Genomic DNA, 19,637 nt, shown 5'->3' with positions numbered 1-19,637 from the left:
GAAATGAGAAATGCCGAATTTTTTGTATAATTAAGTATTTTCATCATTATTCTAGGTAATACTTACCGGCATCTCCTTCCTCAAAAACATCTTACAAGAGTTCTGCATTTTTGTTCAAATTCTATGCGAACTTGGTATTGAGAAATGTCGTCAGTTTTTTGTTTATTTTTTGGCATCAAGTATTTTCATTATTACTCTTGTAGTAAATACGGTAATGAAAACAGAGTGCTTAACAGGAGAATGATTAAGTCAATGACAAATTACGGCAGTATCATTAACCATCACACAAGAAAAGAGATTTATGAATCGGCTTTTACCTTGACAATTTTACAAAATCAAATTGAAAAAAAAAAATTAAAATAAGGAATACTAGATTTTTCGACATCTTTTTTTTTCGATGTGAGAAGAAGGTTGATTTTCTACTTTTTGACATTTTTATTACGTTTGCCTTATTTAATTTAAATGATAATTAAGAGATGAAATTTAGTTATTTAAAAAAACTCTAATTGACCATTTTGACCGTTCTTATCCTTTTCTTACCTTGTTATATTAATAGATGACAGGGGCGTAGCTTCCTATAGGCCGTGTAGGCCGCGGCCTAGACAATTTTCAGAAAAAAAGCCAAATCTGCAATAAAAACTTAATTAATATATCGCAAACCAGGTATTTCAAATCTATCGTTTTCCTTTTCACTAAAATACACATTCATACGACATTAATGTTACGTATATAATTTGTCGAAATTTGCATACCAGTAGTCTGCGCTTTGACGCTGTTCATTACATAAAACATTTATTTAAGGTAAAACATATTGATATCGTTACTCTCATTAATGTTTTTACAACAAAGAAATATACGCTAAAACGCACCCAGGACCACATAGCTGATACGAAATCCCGGGGATGCATGCCCTCGTGACCCCCCCCCCCCCTCCTCAGAAAGTGGCCTACACATAAACTTTCGTCAAGCTACGCCCCTGGATGAAACACTTAATTAAACCAAAAAAGGAAGAGGACTACCTTCTGTTTACATAGGTACAGGTGACCATCTTATTGAAGGCTGCGGTCTATTTTTATTTTCAGTTTGTCGTATATACATGGACAACCTCGGTTTGGACGGGGAGATCAACTCTAAGGTGTTTCCCCTGGCAGATACGTCACGCAGGGAATTCCCCATCGACGATCCGGTTGACTGCACTTGGGAGATGCTGGCAGAGAAGGGTCAACGAGTACGACAAACTTCAGAATATTTTATTTTCTATAACAAATCAATTAAGACAAGTCATCGGCTTTTGAATATCATATTTATTTCAAACCTAAAGATATGGAAACTATGGCTACTTGCTTTTATTACCGGTATCCATTCTAAAAGCATTCAGCAACTCCATATTCAACTAGTATGAATGTTGTCAAAATATTCGCTTTTGTGAACGCTGGCAACATTTCGAGAACAACTTTCAAGCACATCCATGTTGTTAAGGAAAATTGCTTCGTAAAGTTTAAATTTCAATTTTTATGACTTTCACAGATTCTACTAAGCGACATCAAACTTCACATGCTACGGGACGGCCAATGTACACGGAACCGGATTGAAATGTACGATCGGACCACCTCGGAGGATGACCGGACGGGCGTTTATTGTGCGGGCCCGGTACCGAACTACATGTCTGAGAGTAACCGCGTTTATTTACGGATTCTCGGAAGCCGCCTCTCTGAAAAACCGGTCCTCCATGGCAGATATACGGTGTACCGCCCGGCTAATACAAGAACGGACCAGGGTAAGTAACTCTTACTTTCAAGCATTTTTCTTTCACCATGCGTTATGGTTTTGAATCTAATAATTCCAAACTAAAAATTGCGATGCTATAAAATTGAAAAAAAATGTTGCTGCTTTTATATATATATATATATATAATTTTTGCTGTGTATTAATTCTCGTGAGAATTTATAGGCATATTTATAAAAAAAATCCGGTGCCAGTGTGTTTAACCACTGCCTCGTGCATTTAAATTTTGCGGCACAGCCATTTTGGGTATATGGCTAAAATACTTGTCGTTGTAAGCCCCATGTAACGCCTAAAAGCTTGAGATGATATAATTTCATTACAAATGATGTTTCTTTTGCTTTTGTTAAGAAAGTGTTTGAGATCTAATTTTCGAAAAAAATGCAACAAAGCTCATTGGAAAAGACACGTTTTATTGCATAAAAGTTCAGCGTCTTAATTAAATTACGTTCGTTTTAGATCCATGTGATCCAGATGAATTCCACTGTGACGGGATCTGTCTTAACCAGGCGCTTGTCTGTAACGGCCACCAGAACTGTCCGACTTCCGGTGCAGACGAGAAGAACTGCGCAGGCGCAGGTAAACCATTGTTGTGCTTTATCTAATACTGGTGATATTTTGAACAGCAATTAGCAAAAAAAAACGCGGAACATGAATGATAGCATACAGGGCTGTACTCAGATCTAAAACTCCATCATATATAGTAATCATTTTTCTTGGTTTATTTAAAAGTTTAGTTTCCATGATTCCAATCTTAGCTATTGATTGCTTTTCCGAATTCGATTAATGTTATTCCACTGGCGAATGCTTTAATATAGCTACATAGGTAAGGCGACGATATAATAATTGCTAGATTTTCATACCCGCCCAACCTCTCTTTTTACCGCCGCCACTTAAATTTTATTGACTCAAATAAAACAATTGAACTGGGTGTCGATAAAAACATTCACATGTGTATGGTCTTCTTTGCAATTAGAAATAGCATAAACACATATTCAACGGTGAAACAGTCATCTAAAAAAGTAAAAGAAATGTAACCCCCGCCAACATTTCAAAAAAATGATAAAAATCTAGCAATTGATTTATATTGGCTGTACTTTGTTTACTGTACATGTCATATTCCCAGTAATGCAAAGTACAAAAAACAAACAAATAAAAATATACGTGTATGTTTTTGTTAATCTATAACATATACACTTTCAGCAGCTTCTTCGGGTGACTCCGGTGGCTTCCCCCTGATGGCAATCATCTTGGCAGGCGTCGGCGGACTGATCTTAGTCCTCGTGGTGATCGGCGTGTGCGTTATGTGTCGGCACCGGAAGGGCGGCCGCAAGCCCAAAGGCGTCCAGAAACAAGACAGTCAGAAGAGAAACGCATTGGAGCTCGCGGTAAGCGACAGCCTGAATACGGCCTATCAGTTGTCCAAGCAGAACAATCCACAGGGGAACTATTACAGCCTCCCGCGGACGGCCGGCCAAACCACAATGATGCAACACCGCGGGAGTTTTTCTAAAGTGCCGTCCGAGGGCGACTATGGTGACCATATGTCCGATTCAAGCACCTATAAAAAGTTTATACAGCTAGAACAGAATTTCGACGACGACTCTAGCCGATGTCCATCTCCATACAGCCCCGGGTTCACCACCATCATAGAGCAGCATCCAGCTCCGCCCGGGATGACCCCTGATCTTGGCTGGAACTATCAACCCCATGAGAACACGACCTCCGTGCCCAGCCTAGCGGAAAATCTTTCAAAACTTCAGCTGTATACCAACTTTAGTGGCATGGTACCTAAAACTATTCCGACGACGACAGCATCGGAAACCCCAATGACGATGGACTTCCGGTATGACCCGAGTTCACCAGTATACCCTGCTACTAAATTTAGAATCAAATCCCCGGATGTAAATAACGCCTGGGAATCACAAGACAACGGCAATAAGATGGTTGGCAGCCCGCCAACCAGCCCAACTAAATCTCTAACATTTAAAAACAAAGATGCAGACGTGGCGCCTGATCTCACGCGAGAAATTGAGGCGACGTGAAATGGTGCAATTACACTATATAAGGACAGCTTATCCGTTTATAATAATAACAACTTAGTGAATTAATGGAACCAAAGACATAGCAGTCATAATCGCCAGGACTATGGCATTGGCTATTGCATGAAATGAAACGTGGAAAGGAATCTAAGAAGTCATAACTTAAATGACGAAATCAATCTCCCGACTCTTAAGGTCTCTTGTTAGTATACTAATATCGTTACTACATGTTATATATAACTTGGATTCTGACGTTGAGCTTGGGTTCTGACGGTGAACGGGGATTCCGGAAATGAACGCGGATTCCGAAGATGAAGACAGTTGAACATTGAAACCTACGTGTTTGTCACGTGGGATCCATACGAATCGAAATAAAGATACAGTCGAACCCGGTTGGCTCGAACTCCAAGGGACCGCCGAAAATACCTCGAGCCTCGGAAATTTCGAGCCAAGCGAAATAGCTTAGCTTTAGTATAAAGAAAGCGGTCCCTTACATTCAATTCGAGGAATTCGAACCAAGAGAGTTCGAGCCAACGAGGGCCGACTGTATAAACTGTGGATTTTTCATCACCATATATAGTGGGAACAAGACTTATTATAGGTGCCATATCGTTTACATACAGATCCATAATGAAGTATCATCGAGTTGTAATGTATGTCGCGTTTATATGACATGTTTTCCCCACGGGGGCAAATTATTGGCTTTTTATTCAAAGTGCTCATTTTTCTCAACTGTCATGTTAACGCTTACAAAAATACACCAAAGACAAATTTTCCATCGTGGGTATGTCCGCCCTCGGGGGCGGGGAGAGTGGGAATTTACCCCAGGGGCAAATGTTTGGCATATTAACGCAGCAGGAGATGACTAACTCCAATAAATAGCTCATTATAATAATATGGTATTATCAGACAAGGATGAAATCACACCTTTGTAGAAGGTTATCTTTTTATATGTCTCACTATATAATATTCCATTGAATAATTTCTTATTTTTTATATTTCTATTTCACTTTTAGGTCACAAAATGCAAATATATTCCATAAACTAGAAGCAAACGCCGTAACGCTACAATACAATGGGCTGATTGCTCAGAACTTCGTTAAAGTTAACATCGTTATTAACGCCATCGTTGTTAACTTTCAAATCTTTATTCTTCCAGAACTCAAATGGAAACACTTGTCTTGTGATTAGATTTCGTAATTTTAAAAAAGATTATACACACTTATTTAAGGTGAATGGGTTTTATCTAACTATTTGAGCATGTTACATTATAGTTCACCTTTTAAAGTAAACAGCGATGCTGTTAACAACTTCTCAACAATCGGCCCATTGTTGGATTGTCCCCGGCATTTATGCAGCTGTACCTTTTCCAAATATTGTAGCATTTTGTCGTTTAAAAGTAAATTCCTTTGAACAAAATTCTGGTAATATAACTTTCCATAAAGTTTATTTAGCACGGAGAAAATCCTATACTTGTATAAAAGGCATATGTAATATGCTTGCTAAATATTGAACCTTTAAAAGACAAACAATTTTTCCCAAAGTTTTGTGTTTGACCCTTCAAGTCCATTCTGCATTGTGACGATTATTTCATTGATGTATCAATTTTGTGTTTGACGTTGATAAGTTTCATTTTTTTCATTATAGATATTGTTACGCGCATTTTTCATGTACATATAGCAATTGTAGGTGCTTGAATAAGCCTTTTCTGTCTCAGTGTCATGTATATATCGCTGTTTATCTACAAATATATTTTCTAACAATTATCTTTGTTTTGTTTGTGTTTTTTCTGTCCGCCACCCCCACCCCCCCGACCGGCCACTTCCAGGGGCGGTTCCAGGATATGATGTAAGAGGGGGCGTAACCTAGGGGCGAAACATTTCGACTTGTGCCCCTCCCTCAAAACCAAAATAAATTGGGGTTTAAGTGTTGATACGGGGAGAGGGTAATCCCTCATGAAAATCTTAACAATTTCTTGTCCGAAACGGTGAATTCTTGGCGTATTTCTTTACTCTTTTTCTCCTATATTGAAATTAAAAGCAAACTTGGGTGGTTTAAGGGAGGGCGCTCGCCGACGCCCCCCCCCCCCCCCTGGATCCGCAAGTGACTACTATCATCTTGTTTTTGTTTTCGCAAAAATAGCTAACTTTTAGCACAAGATATTTTTTTAAGAAATTTTAAAGAAATCTGGGAATCAATCTATGACCATGAAAGAGTTTTGTTCTGTGCAGGAACCTTAACTCGTAGCGCTCTCGTGTATATATTCAATTCCATGTATCTAGTGTTATAAACATATTTAAGCGTAATTGTTACACGCGTATGGCCAGTTTCTTTCATGCTTTTCGGTGAAATATGGTGTTTTATCAGTGAAATATTAACAGTGAAAATATCAATGTAAACTAAGGGGGAACATATCAATGTTATGTCTCCAAAAGCCGGCATAGGAACGACAGTCTACGTCATCAGCGATCAATATTGAACGTGAGGGGCGCCCCACGGGTAGCCGGTTAACAAAGGGGTATTCCAAAAAGAGGGTATTAAGAACACATTTTATGATGTCAGCCTTCAAGATGTACCATGTTTAATAGTTGAGATAAATACGTAGATTTATAACTTAACAAATATGACGTCATACGTTGGTTCCCTGCCTGTTGAACACAGGTTACAATCTAAAACATTTAGAACATATTGCGTAAAAGCTCAATGACGGGAGTACCCTGCTTTATCATTAAGATTTCTCCTAATATGTTCTTGATTACATTATTACACATCAGTGTACTTCGACAAGAAAGACAAGAAAACGGGCCATGCGCATGGAGAACAAGCATCTGAATAACTTATTTATTCATTTTTTTCTGATTAACAAACAAAAATAGCAATATACAAGTATATACATACATGTATATGTAACAAAATATCAAGCATGTGATACAGATCATGGTTTCACTAAGACAAACGTAATACAATATACAAACATATGTAGCTTTATGGGTGATTTTAACAAGGAAACTAACATCACCAATGAAATTGCTATTCGATTATTTCTTGAAGGAATATAATCCGTGTGCTTATTCTTCACCATTTTAAATGAAACAAGGGAAAGTATATGCCGCTTAAAGAGCCCACCTTAGTTTTATAACCAGTGTTTGGTTAGGTAACAAGTTTCCTCAACCTCTCTGACAAACCTGTTAATCCAAAATAATCTTTTGACAGTGCTCCATCAGGCGGCGGTTTGTAGAAGAGTTTTAACAAACTTATCTCTGGACCGAAGGCGGAGTTCTGTAAGCAGCGAAGACTGTGCTGTGTTTCATTTAAAATGGGGAAGAAATATTATAAAGAAGTTATCCTTTTTAAAGTCTTTATTCGAAACATAATATTGCCTTCCGACGCAGCATTTATGACGCAATTTATCACATGGCATAAACACACACTGATAATTCTAGCATATTAACAAGTCAAGAGCGACAGAGCAAATGCCAATGCTCAACGATTGTTTTTACGATGAAAAATGGGCACAACTCGCTAATCATTTAAGTCGGGATTTCAAACCTTGCTAATGATTGGCGTAATGATGATAACATAATAGCCATTTTCGTCTGAAAATCTTAAATGTTTCAGTTATAGCCAAAGTTAAAGGAATTGCACTCCGTCGCCAACGGTAACGACGAAATCGAGGCTACGACAATACCTTGTAAAACAAATCTGGAAAATCAGAGGTCAATGATCGTCAAAATAATATTTTGTTAAAGAACATTGAGTAGGTAACTTGAGTAGGTAAAAACAATCTGAACTATTGATAAACAAAGTCATACTACACTCATTGTATTTGAGAGTTTTCGTTTCTAACAGACTCAAAACGTTCAGCATGTTTAAAAGTGAAATAAGTTTAGTTACCTACATAAATCATGCTTTTAAGTATTTTTTTTAAAACTGGGGCCAGGGTATTCGACAAGAGTTACCAGGAGGTTAAGGAATGCCAGCGTAGCCGACCAACAAGCCACAAGCACCCAAAACAATGTTGCAAATAATTCCTTGTTCGAAGTTTTCCTTGTTCGACGATGTATTCATTGTTAGGTGATTTCCTTGTCCCTTTTGCGGTGTATTCCTTGTTCGTTAACTAGACTAGCTTTCTGGAGCTCTATGGCTCGGCGAAACTTCCATAAACAGCTGGAAGTATGTAGTGATAGCATCTGGAAAAAAAACATGGAAGAGTTGAAAACATGTTTAACTTTCTGAACATGCAAAGTTCTTTATTAGCTTTAACAGTTTGTCGTATTGTTTTTGACATGCATTATCTACGTTTTAGTGTGAACAGAACAGAAGATAATAAACATGTTTTCAGTTTAAACATTCAACAATAGTTATAATATACAGTGAAATAGTGTACATTACAATTTAAAGTTCGCATTTCTGAGTCTTAGTATCAAAGTCAGACTCAAGAAATAAGTTATGGGGTTAGTATGTGACCCGATATGGGGTATTCGGGGCAAAGGAAATATATCGGATGAGAGCAAAACTCGAACCCGAATATGGTTTCCTGCGCCCCATATATCCCATATCGGGTCACTTATTAACCCCGTAACGTATACGTCGTCAACCTGTTGACATGTTCAAATGTTTCATTTATTCATTGCAATATTCGGAATCGGAAAATAGACGCCATTTTGGTACGATATGAATTTGGTGACCCAATATGGAAATATATGGGGTCGCCGCGTGACCAGTCCTGGACCAATGGCGTTGCGTCAATTATGTTTCAGGCGTGATATAAGTTAATATGGACCCGTGCAGTCTTTAACTCCTTGACGATTTTACCAACAGTTATAAGCATTATCACATTAGGAAAAATAAACCATGTAAAGGTTTAAATCAATGTGCAAGGAAATGCTGTTTAAAAATACCCGAAAAAAAACGCTAAAAATATTTCCCATTGTCAAAAAAGCAATTTAAAAAGCTTACCTATTTTGATGAGTTTGAAGTGCACCAGCGGGAAGTAGAAAATGAGGCCACCGACGACAAATATGGCGGCATAAAGGAACTGAATCTGCGGGTCCTCCACAATAGGGGCCACCACAAGGTAAATGGCACACAGCAGGAATATGATAGGGATCACTATAGGTATCTGTATAGGTAAAAAGAGTTGGATTAGGATCACTTCTCCTTCTTGCTACAAATGAAAAACATGGTAGCATACAAGAATAATGAGATTATAAGTATCTCCCATGGCCGAGAGTGTAAGATAGGTTCATCCCGACCCGAGCGTAGGGTGTTTTGCGGAAACGAGGTTTACCGAGTTTCCACAAAACACCATGCGCGAGGGTCGGGATGAACCTACCTTACACGAGCGGCTATGGTAGATGCTTGTCTCCCACCTCAGTTAAACAAAATTTGGTAAACAATGTATTTTTGCTGAAACTCATCTGGGTGTAGTGAAAATAAATGAGTATGGATATGTGATAATTCGTGGTTGTCATGAATATGTGCGCAGTGATTCAGATTATGTTATTAGTCAAATCGGTCTTTAAATAGTTCTGAGGAGAGTGAAGAATTATTTCTTGAGAGGTGCATGAAAACTTTTTATTGTGACATTTAAGGCGAGAAATAATTAATTAGCATTCTAAATATTGCCACAAGACAAGATTTCCTTGATGCTACAGCCGACAGTCTTCAACAAGGGAGGTAATTGAAATGTGGTGACCATGAAAAAAAGGAGTTTCGTACGGGTACGTACTTGTTTTATCTATGCCCGTGGGCAAGAAAAGACTTTCTAGCATGGTTAAATTTTGTTATCTACTTATCTGAGGTGGGAGAAATTTGGGTCTTCCTTTATAGGGGGCACCACGAGATAAATGGCGCTCATCAGAAAAAGGACGGGTAAAAGTAGGGAAGTTGGGAACAATTCTCCATTTTGCTTAATGCCACCGAAGACATTGATTGATGCGTACAGGAATTGCATCTGCAGTTCGTACACGCTAGGGGCCACCTCGAGACATATTTGCCTTCCAGGAAAAGGATATGGGGCGCTTTATTGGATCTGTTGGGGACATTTTTTTCTATTTCCTTCTGTTTATATTCCAATCATATCCCGAGCTTGCCGGAGATAGCCGAACATTTACGATTGCAATTGAGACTTTTGGGTTTATTTGGACATGAACGAATTGGTACATGTGAATAAATGTATGAGATAAAAGTACCTTAATAATTCGTTTCACGTCCCTCTTCGTGTAACGCATATAGAGAAGAGCGCCGGCGGTGGAGCCATAGAATAACCACGCGGTGAAGCTGAAGAAATCAACGAGCGTCCCGATGTTGCTGATGCCGATCATGATCAAGGCGATGCAACACTGTAAGAAAAAAGAAAGAATCCAAAATAAGTAATACTTATCCGTGGCCTGATAATGTGAATATTTGAAATTAATACACTCTACGCCTTTCAATTAATTAATTACAGTCGAAACTCGATATGTCGAACTCTGGTATCTCGATGATCCGGTTATGTCGAACCTTTTCCGAATAGTTTGGGTATAATTGGACAAATTTCGTATTTCGGTTATATCAAAAATTCGTTATCTCGAAGTTCTTCCCGGGGTCCAACGACCTTGACAAAGCGACTGTAATTAACACAATAATAATTTAAGTATGTAGACTCTATCTTATATACAATTGCCTCGCTGTGCTATTTATAAAATATAAGGAGTGGGCATATTAATTTCCTTTTTAATTTACGCTCCAAATAATTCATAATTTAGTTAAAAGTTCAACAAAGCACCGGTATTGGAACCTAATGGTGGTTGAACCATTTAATATCGTCTGTATAATGCACCATTTAATTGTAACCCCCCCCCCCCCCCCGGGTCCGGGGATATCGGGGACTTTGACTTTCGGTCAAGCCAAGCCCGGGCAAAATCCCAGCAAAATGGTTCCTCACCAAAGGGCCTCTAGGTCAGGCCAATTCCCCGCTATATTTGACGCGAAGACAAAGCCACCGCATTCACCCGGCACTGAGGGGGCAACTTGGAAGATAAAAACACGGCCCATTTCCCCGGCTATCCCCGGTATATCCCCGGACCTGGGGTGCTGTGGTTACAACTGACTGATGCATAAGGAATACCAGCAATGCAAACAACTTACAGTAAATATTATAGAAGGCATTGGAGTTAGACGTCTGACGTGAACATAGGACAGCAACTCTGGGAGGTGACCCGCTCGTCCGGCCACGTATACCACTCTGTAATTGGAATGAAAGGGTAAATAATCTTTAAACCCTCGATGGATCTGAGATATAGTGGTAACACACTTGACTGTCAATCCAGGGATCGCAGGTTCGATTCCCCTCCGCACAAATTTAAAAAATACTAATCGTCTTCCGGGAGGGATGTTAAAAGGGGGTCCCGTATGACAGTGCTATACACTGATGCACATTAAAGAACGTTTTAGAAACAGGGTAGCTCTAACCAGGGTTACATTCTCTCTGTGTAATATGTCCAAAAGCATAAAATTACTAACAATCATGTCGGAACACTCGCCGAATGGACAAGGCCCGAGTGCAAATCTATATACGTCTACCAACACACACTAAACCATCAAGAACGATAGTGTGTATTCGTTTCAAACGGTTATTACAGTGTTATCTATCAGGCATGAACAAAGGACAGTAACTCGGACAGAAGACCAGCTCGTCGGGCGACATATGCCTATTGTTAACGTGTAGCACAATAAAAATACCCTTGAAATTACAAGAAGATGTATCAGATACAAAATAAAACGGTTCTTAAAGTGTTATCCGTTATACATGAAAAAGTACGGTAACTCTGGCAGTAAACTGTTCGTCCTTCCCCACATATCACTCTGTTCATGGATTTTAAATCGAACTACATGTACGTTTGTTATTTCTAAAGGTTATCATTAAAGATGAACATGCTTTTTACGAACAGCAGTTTGACATTGACAAACGACCATTGCCAGTGAAATTTGTTACATAACCGTGCAGAAATACTAATAGTAATATAACGCTTGAGGGTGCGTACCTGCCGCCACTAAAGACGGTGCCGTTAGCTGACCCGTAGGTGGAAAAGAGAACCGCAATAGGCAAGATGACGGCGGCGCTCTTCAACACTCGGTCACCCCATAACTGTAATACAGGTTGGTACATGATAGCTTATCATCTAATGGTTATCTGCCCTTGTGAGTTAAATACCCAAGAACTGCTACACGCTACTAGCTCTAGTTAAGATATCATATCGTATATATCCCAATACATAGTTGGAGCCAGAGGCGGATCCAGGATTCGACGTTAGAGGGGGCGTAACTTAGGGGCGTACCCTTTTTACTTGCGTCCCTTCCTTAAAAACGAAAATTATTTGGTCTAAATTGTTGGCAGAGCGGTTTGGGGGTCCTCATCCTAGAAAATTTTAACAATTTCTAGTCCGAAATGGTGCATTTTTGTCGTATTTTATTACTTTTCTTCTTCTATATTGAGATAAAAAGTAAACTAGGACGGTTTTAGGGGTGGGGGGGCGTCGGGTGTCCCCCCCCCCCCCGAATCCGCTAGTGGGAGCACACTCATTATATTTCTTTGTTAACATCATCGTTGGCTCGAACTCCCAGGTACCGGCGTGAATACCTCGAGTCGGGCAAAACTCGAGCCAAGCGCTAATCTTAACATTTATTAGAACTAATTTGGTCCTTTTCATTGAGTTCGAGCCAACGAGGAAATCGAACCAAGCGAGTTCGAGCCAACGGGGTTAGACTGTATTCATATATTATGAAATATAAATACAGTTGAACTCAAATCCTTTAAGAAATACTTCAAATCCCAAGTTCGTCTTTGTGACTTTTGGAGTAGTAACGTTTTAAACTTAAACAAAAATGATGTTACTAACTTAGTTAACCTTAACATAATTCTGAATAATCGGCTCAGTTTGGGCGATCTACAGTTTTGCAATAATTTATAATGGTAACGAGAAAGGTAGTTGGGACCGTTTTGAATTGTACGACTTTACACTTAAGGGAGGTGACGACATGTTAAAGTATTTCACTTGCTTGTTCTAGAGTTGGGAGCGGCAATGCAGTGCCAACCCTTACTAACATTTTAAATACACTAATTAAAGAACCGTTTGCAAGCATTCTGTAGATTCTGAACGCAAACCTTTCGTAAAATTACGACAAACATTAATCAGATACCCGTTAGACTTCGACTGTTATTCCAGATTTCGAGATTTTTGCACTTGCCATTTCAGGGTCAACATAAATTATTTGTACGCCCGGGTGTACTGGAGTAGGCAGAGGTACGTCCCTGAGAAGATTTCAGTACTAATGACTAACAACCAATATTGTCATCGAAGAGATTTCGCATCTTGGATAAAAAATATGAAGTTTCTTAAAGTGTAAGTAAAACTTCACACCGTTGTCGAATTGAACGGTGATTCATCGTGTCACAACAATAAAGCCCACTGTGTTTTGTAAAAATGAGAGTTTACAGTGAAATGGCCTCCAAGCAAACATCATTTTATGTAGCTCGATCCAATTGCAATTACAATAAACTCTTCGAGTGCCAAACGCTATAGTAGAACCCCAAATACAATGCGGTGTTATAACAATATCTGTCAATCCATCAATATGTGTTGACGTTCCGGATAGAAAAATCCGACTCGATGGCACCTGCGTTGCCAGGTAACGAGGCTTGCCGAGTTACCGGCAACGCAGCGTGCCCGAGGGTCGGATTTTTCTATCCGAAACGGACACACATGATAGATATTTTTTTCTAGCATACATTAAATAACATATTTTGTGAAGAAATTATATAAAAAAAAGGCGCATTTTTGTACATATCACCAAAAAGCGCGTGCGATGATGTTTACTGACGTCATGACGCGTAGTAATTTGTATTCACTGCATCGAGTGACGTCATTCATTTTATTTGGAATAATAAAAAAAACTTGATAGAACGTTATTTTACTTGAACTCTAATAACATATTGCATATATATGTGCATATAAATCATTAGTTAAAACACCTCTATTGTTAAAATCCGACTATTTTTCACCAATCGGAACTCCTCGGACACTTTCATTCGAAAACAAGTTTGGGTGTATGCCGGTGCAATTAATAATAATAATAATAATAATAATAATAATAATAATAATAATAATAATAATAATAATAATAATAATAATAATAATAGTAATTAGTTGTAGCGTTTAAACTTGTTTAAATTAATTTGTTTTTCAAAATTCAAATAAGTTCATTAATAAATATTATTCCTAAAGTGAAGTCTTTAGATTTAACTGCTAAATTGAAATAACTACGCGATCTACTTGCAGCGTAGTTAAATGTAAAGGATTCTGACATTGCAATCCGAGGAAGTTTTCGATGAAAAATAACCGAGGAGTTGCGATTGCTTTCGAATGGGGCGGCAAGGATCTTTTCTGTCCGCCAAGGGAGGTCTCTGCGTTTTGTATGTGTATAAACCTATATATAGAGTATACGTAACTGGCTTCTTGCCATTCGGAAAACACCGTACCTACCACAGCGACAGCGTTGGAGTCCAATAGTTCCTGTGACGTCATAGCCGTCAGGTACCCGATGTTTGTGAGCACGTACACCACCGTTACCAAGACAACGCCCAGAATGTTGGCACGAGGCAAATTTCTGGTAAAGTAAAAGGAAAAACTTACGTTCTGCATTTATACAAACACAATCTTGCGTATGTCACTAGGCAAATTTCTGGTAAAGTGAAAAGAAAATCAAATTCTGCATTTATACAAACACAATCCACCTTATGACACGGGGCAAATTTGTGGTTTATATTAAATTAGTAAAAGAAAAAGGTTAGGTCTGCATTAATGCAAATATAAAAATACGAAAACCTAGACTTTCAAATTAACGTGGTTTTTGTGTCATTTTGTTCCTGCAGACAACTGAACAATAAAATGTGCAAAGTTCTTGTGAAACTAGTTGAACTTACGCTTAAAATATAAATGTTTATTTCCAAAGTCACTGCCAAAACATAAAGAGTTTAAGGATATTTTTTCTTCTTCTTTTTCACTTAACTGACCGATAAAGCTCTTTGTTTTGAAACAGTAGTTCGACTATTCAGAAATGATATACAGTCGAACCCCATTGACTCGAACTCTCTTAGCTCGAATTCCTCGTTTGCTAGAACTGGATGTAAACGACCGATCTTGATGTACTGAAGGTAAGTATTCCCGCTTGGCTCGAAATTTCCGAGACTCGAGGTTATTTCGCCGGTCCCTATGACTTCGAGCCAACAGGGTTTGACTGTGTCCAAGAAAGCGATCATACGAGATGTACATAAGTTGCGCTTACTTTTCGGGTTTCTCGATTTCCTCGGTAACGTAGTTAAGGTTATTCCTGGAAAAGAAGCAAGCCATGTGTTCATTATAAAAACACCATCTTATACCAACGTCTGATTTACAAATTATAAAAAGTGAAACTATTCGAAAGGTTTAAATCGATGGTCGAGTTTTGTCGAAAATCGATCGTTGACGATTGAGGTCGCCAACAATCTATTTCATAATATTGGAATTGATTATTAATGTGTAGCTGTTTTCTTTCAAAGTACAAACATAAGGTTGAAAAAAGCCCCAAACTTCATTGAATAAGTACTTCCAAATTATGCTGTCGTCACAAATCACTAAATGAAGTTGTAAATGCCAGTTTTCACTAAATATCGGCCGGTGGCAGGACTGCGACAGTTACGATCGGCCGGCGGCAGTCGGCATTTTAGACGTTGCCAGCAAGCAGCTGAGATTTTAAGAAAAAGTTAAATTTCTGGCGACGTCGTGGCGATTTTTTCTATTTTTGCAAATCTATTTGGGTGCGGTCATGGTTGCAGCGAAGAGTGTTTCTCGACCAAGGTATGATTTATATATCAACCGAAAATCGGCCTGCCACCGTCAGATTATCGGGCGGGCGATGAGCGGTGGCAGCTAGATCGCTCAATCGCCGGCCGGTGGCAGTTGTAAATGGGATGTCCCCCGCCAGGTCGCAGGGCGGTGGCAGTTTAATTCTAGCTGCCGCCGCCCTGCCACCTAACTGCCACTTGCCGGATATTTTGGGGTGTCACGTTTCCAGCGAGCCTTTGAAACCAACTGCCGCCGACAGGCGGCATTTTGTTGGCAGTTGTGACTGCTCTCAGCGATGTGTAAAATATCGACCGGCGGCAGCCAACATCACGACTCTGCCGATGTCTAAAATCGGCCGGTGGAATTTAGCAATTGTGACGCTAGCATAACAGAAGTACAACGTAAGAATGTGCATGTATATTCATTCATTGTCAAGTTATGCGATTCGGAGAAATGTTCTTTCCGGATCAAATATAGGCCTTGCAATCGCGCAAATCTTTAGTAGAAATTGTTAGAAAATCTCTTGAAATACTTAAAATATGAGCTTTTAACGCGATTGAAAACGGGTATCCGATATTTTGTAGGATAAGTGTTATATGTTGAACAAGTTCATCAATATTGTAAAAGAAAACATATCTATATATGCATAATGGTTTGCGTCATTGTTGAATTAGGTGATAACACATGTTTGTGCCAATCTTTGAGAATGTCCTTTTAAAAGCAGTTCTTACCATCCATCATACGCCCACAGAGCTTGGTAGAAGGCGAGCGCTATGGTTGAAGGGGACTTAGTGGAGCCAGCAAAACTGTCTTCGAATTGGGACGTGTGACCTTAGAAAAAGACAACATTTCGAATATTCGTTATCGATTCTTTCCCGAGATCCCAATGATTTCGACATAGCAGATTTGACTGTATATGTAACGAAATATGATTTTACCAGACAATCAATGAACCATGTGATGATGTTTGGTACTGATTTGTAAGCAACAATTGGCTTCCAATTAAACGACCATGATGTTATTTAGAGGGACCCATTCTGCCAACGTTCACAATGCCACATAGCCGGTTAGCTCAGCGAACTCGCTTCTCACCTAGGCGACCGGGGTCCGATTCCCGGCCTGGGCACACATAGGTAATGTTCGTGGTCGCCTACTCAGACAAGTGAGTTTCAACCGGGTACTCCGGATTCCCCCACAACACTATACCACACTTTCGCGTTAAATCGTTCCTCTGGTTAATATAATGTTTCAATAACTTGATCACACTCGTCGGAAAATAAACTAATGTCAGTTTTTACTAATGACACATATGCTACCAGGGATCTGCCAATCGGATGATTTTTTCCAACAATAGAAATGCCCAAAGCAGTTTCGCGAAAGGGGGTAGCACCATCGCCCATGATTTTGCTCAGATTCAAGACTCAAAACTAAATATATCTTAATTTCATTATATATTTCCTTCTTAATTTCATTATATATTGCTGTTTATATTACTACTAATATGTCCCATCATCATATCGCTCATATTTTGTAAAAAGAATGCTATATGAATAAAATATAATGTTTTATTGCTTTCAGTGTCTGAGTCTAGACACAGACCGTTTGAAGAAATGAGCCATGCAATAGCAACCATTACGAAGAGTCTCAAAACCGAAATCAGACTCAGGAAAGTAGAAATAGTAAGGGACAAAACATCGTTCAAATTCGCTTAAAATAACCTCTGTGAATCCGTACAAATATTGAATGTTGTAATAAATTCAGCAGTTTTTCCATCAAATACCTGCTCGAAAGAAATAATGTTAATTTTTATTTGTGTTAACAAATAAAAATAAAGAGTATTCATTGAAATATAATAAAAGTGTCTTTCTGAGTCAGAGTCTTGGTCTGAGTCTAACTCCAGACTTGAAACTATTCGTTATCATGGGCCCTGCGCCCTTGCTATTTGCCTGTGATTCTCTTTAAGCACGATATTAGAAGGATTGCGATATACAACATGAACATGTACTTGGATGTGTAGCTACACGTAGACATTCAAAGTTGTAAATGTGTTAAAAAACGTTTAAGGAATTGCTCTTGTAACTTGTATTCGTAAACTCGCTGGCACTCACATAAAACACTTACCGTGAGATATTTCACATACCTACCCTGTGCTAAGCGGACAATGCCCCCGACCATGAATTTGCCTAGAACAGACCAGTAAACGAACCTGGATGTCCTAGTACACAAAACAAAGTCCACACGTACTCGTCCCCTTACAAGTAGTACTTTGCACCTCTCTTTTCATTACATGAATACTTCACTAAGTTACTTACCCTGTGCTAAGCGGACAATGCCCCCGACCATGAATTTGCCTAGAACAGACCAGTAAACGAACCTGGATGTCGTAGTGCACAAAACGAAGTGAACACGTACACGTCCCCTTACAAGTAGTACTTCGCACCTCTCTTTTCATTACATGAATACTTCACTAAGTTACTTACCCTGTGCTAAGCGGACAATGCCCCCGACCATGAATTTGCCTAGAACAGACCAGTAAACGAACCTGGATGTCGTAGTGCACAAAACGAAGTGACCACGTACACGTCCCCTTACAAGTAGTACTTCGCACATCTCTTTTCATTGCATGAATACTTCACTAAGTTACTTACCCTGTGCTAAGCGCACAACGCCCCCGACCATGAATTTGCCTAGAGCAGACCAGTACACGAACCTGGATGTCGTAGTGCACAAAACAAAGTGAACACGTAGACGTCCCCTTACAAGTAGTACTTCGCACCTCTCTTTTCATTACATGAATACTTTACTAAGTTACTTACCCTGTGCTAAGCGGACAATGCCACCGACCATAATAATGCCCAGAGCAGACAATTTCGCGAATGTGAAAATCACCTGAACCCGCGCTGCTGCCTTGACGCTTAGACTGTTAACAATCATCAGGGTCACTGAAATACATGAACATGAATATAACAATGTTTTTATATTCTTTCACGTCGATAAATAAAATCCCTAAGTGGAACGGCAACTAGTAGGCACTAGGCAGTATAACCGTGCAATAAGTGCCTTGCGGATACATAACAACGCTATTTACTGATACGCACGATAGTTATTGAACGTTGCTCTTGGCAACATGATTCGTAACAGACGAACCTTCAACCCTCATGATTAGAATTATAAAACTCGCGATACGCGCTCGTGTATAATTTTAATGACTCTAGTAACGGGTACAATAGCAATTAGAAAGACTTTGACTTATTTTAAAGGGATGTTCTAATGATTAAACTACAATGCCTGTCCTTGGAAAAAATGTTACATGCTATAATAACAATTGTCTGCAGTGTTGGCGAGTCGTCAGGAACCTGGTACCATTTACTTATATGATTTTCAAATGACGAAAACTGGCTATGAATCAGCAAATACAGAAGTAGTTGTTGAACTTCTGCAAGATAGTTCGTAAACAAGTTATATGTTTGATGTAATTTATGAGACACGCTTGTCACAATTTTATTGTCAGTAAATACATGCTAAGCGTTAGTGTTATCTTTAACACAGAAAGTAAACTGTATTAAGAAAACAATTCATTACACGGTTGTTATATCGAATTTACAAGTCCTACGTTTTATTCAAACTGTTCAAGTTATACAGGGAAACAAAACGTTCCAATTCCATCATGAACTAGTAGTCACAGCAATGATATAGAGGGTCGGTGTAGGACACCTGAACACAGACAGCCACGAGTTAAACATATATAATTTTCTGTGATCACGAGTGAAATAAATTATGATCATACACCAAAATTCAACAAGCTTTCTGTTTCTTCCATGAAATTGGCGTTTATTGTGAAATCGATTGACATGGATCTTGCCCATGGTGTGTGTATAACATTAAATTATGGAAAGACTGGTTTAGGTTATAGATTTCTGCCTCACAGCCAACAGAATGTGGGTCC

The 19,637-nt window shown here is 39.0% G+C and overlaps 2 protein-coding genes across 6 annotated transcripts in view; one reads left to right on the top strand and one right to left on the bottom strand.

Annotated features, from left to right (window-relative positions):
• Nucleotides 1-5,590, top strand: part of LOC128245148 (neuropilin and tolloid-like protein 1) — a 42,951-nt gene extending 37,361 nt beyond the window's left edge. For 2 of the 3 annotated variants that reach the window (XM_052963392.1, XM_052963394.1), the window contains exons 7-10: nt 1,083-1,228; nt 1,528-1,777; nt 2,242-2,361; nt 2,986-5,590. In XM_052963392.1, the coding sequence (XP_052819352.1) occupies nt 1,083-1,228; nt 1,528-1,777; nt 2,242-2,361; nt 2,986-3,827 (1,358 nt within the window). In that variant the 3' untranslated portion in view covers nt 3,828-5,590. The remainder of the gene's footprint in view (nt 1-1,082; nt 1,229-1,527; nt 1,778-2,241; nt 2,362-2,985) is intronic. The other variant, XM_052963393.1, reaches the window with a different exon arrangement.
• A 1,071-nt stretch (nt 5,591-6,661) lies between these two features.
• Nucleotides 6,662-19,637, bottom strand: part of LOC128243525 (b(0,+)-type amino acid transporter 1-like) — a 31,672-nt gene continuing 18,696 nt past the window's right edge. For all 3 annotated transcript variants that reach the window (XM_052961348.1, XM_052961347.1, XM_052961349.1), the window contains exons 6-14: nt 18,508-18,633; nt 16,423-16,522; nt 15,153-15,197; nt 14,351-14,474; nt 11,852-11,955; nt 10,956-11,052; nt 10,019-10,168; nt 8,784-8,946; nt 6,662-8,014 (exon numbers count right to left, since the gene is read on the bottom strand). In XM_052961348.1, the coding sequence (XP_052817308.1) occupies nt 7,947-8,014; nt 8,784-8,946; nt 10,019-10,168; nt 10,956-11,052; nt 11,852-11,955; nt 14,351-14,474; nt 15,153-15,197; nt 16,423-16,522; nt 18,508-18,633 (977 nt within the window). In that variant the 3' untranslated portion in view covers nt 6,662-7,946. The remainder of the gene's footprint in view (nt 8,015-8,783; nt 8,947-10,018; nt 10,169-10,955; nt 11,053-11,851; nt 11,956-14,350; nt 14,475-15,152; nt 15,198-16,422; nt 16,523-18,507; nt 18,634-19,637) is intronic.

Source organism: Mya arenaria, chromosome 8, assembly GCF_026914265.1.
Source record: "Mya arenaria isolate MELC-2E11 chromosome 8, ASM2691426v1".
Lineage (NCBI taxonomy): Eukaryota > Metazoa > Mollusca > Bivalvia > Myida > Myidae > Mya > Mya arenaria.
This window is presented reverse-complemented; position numbering and strand designations above follow the sequence as displayed.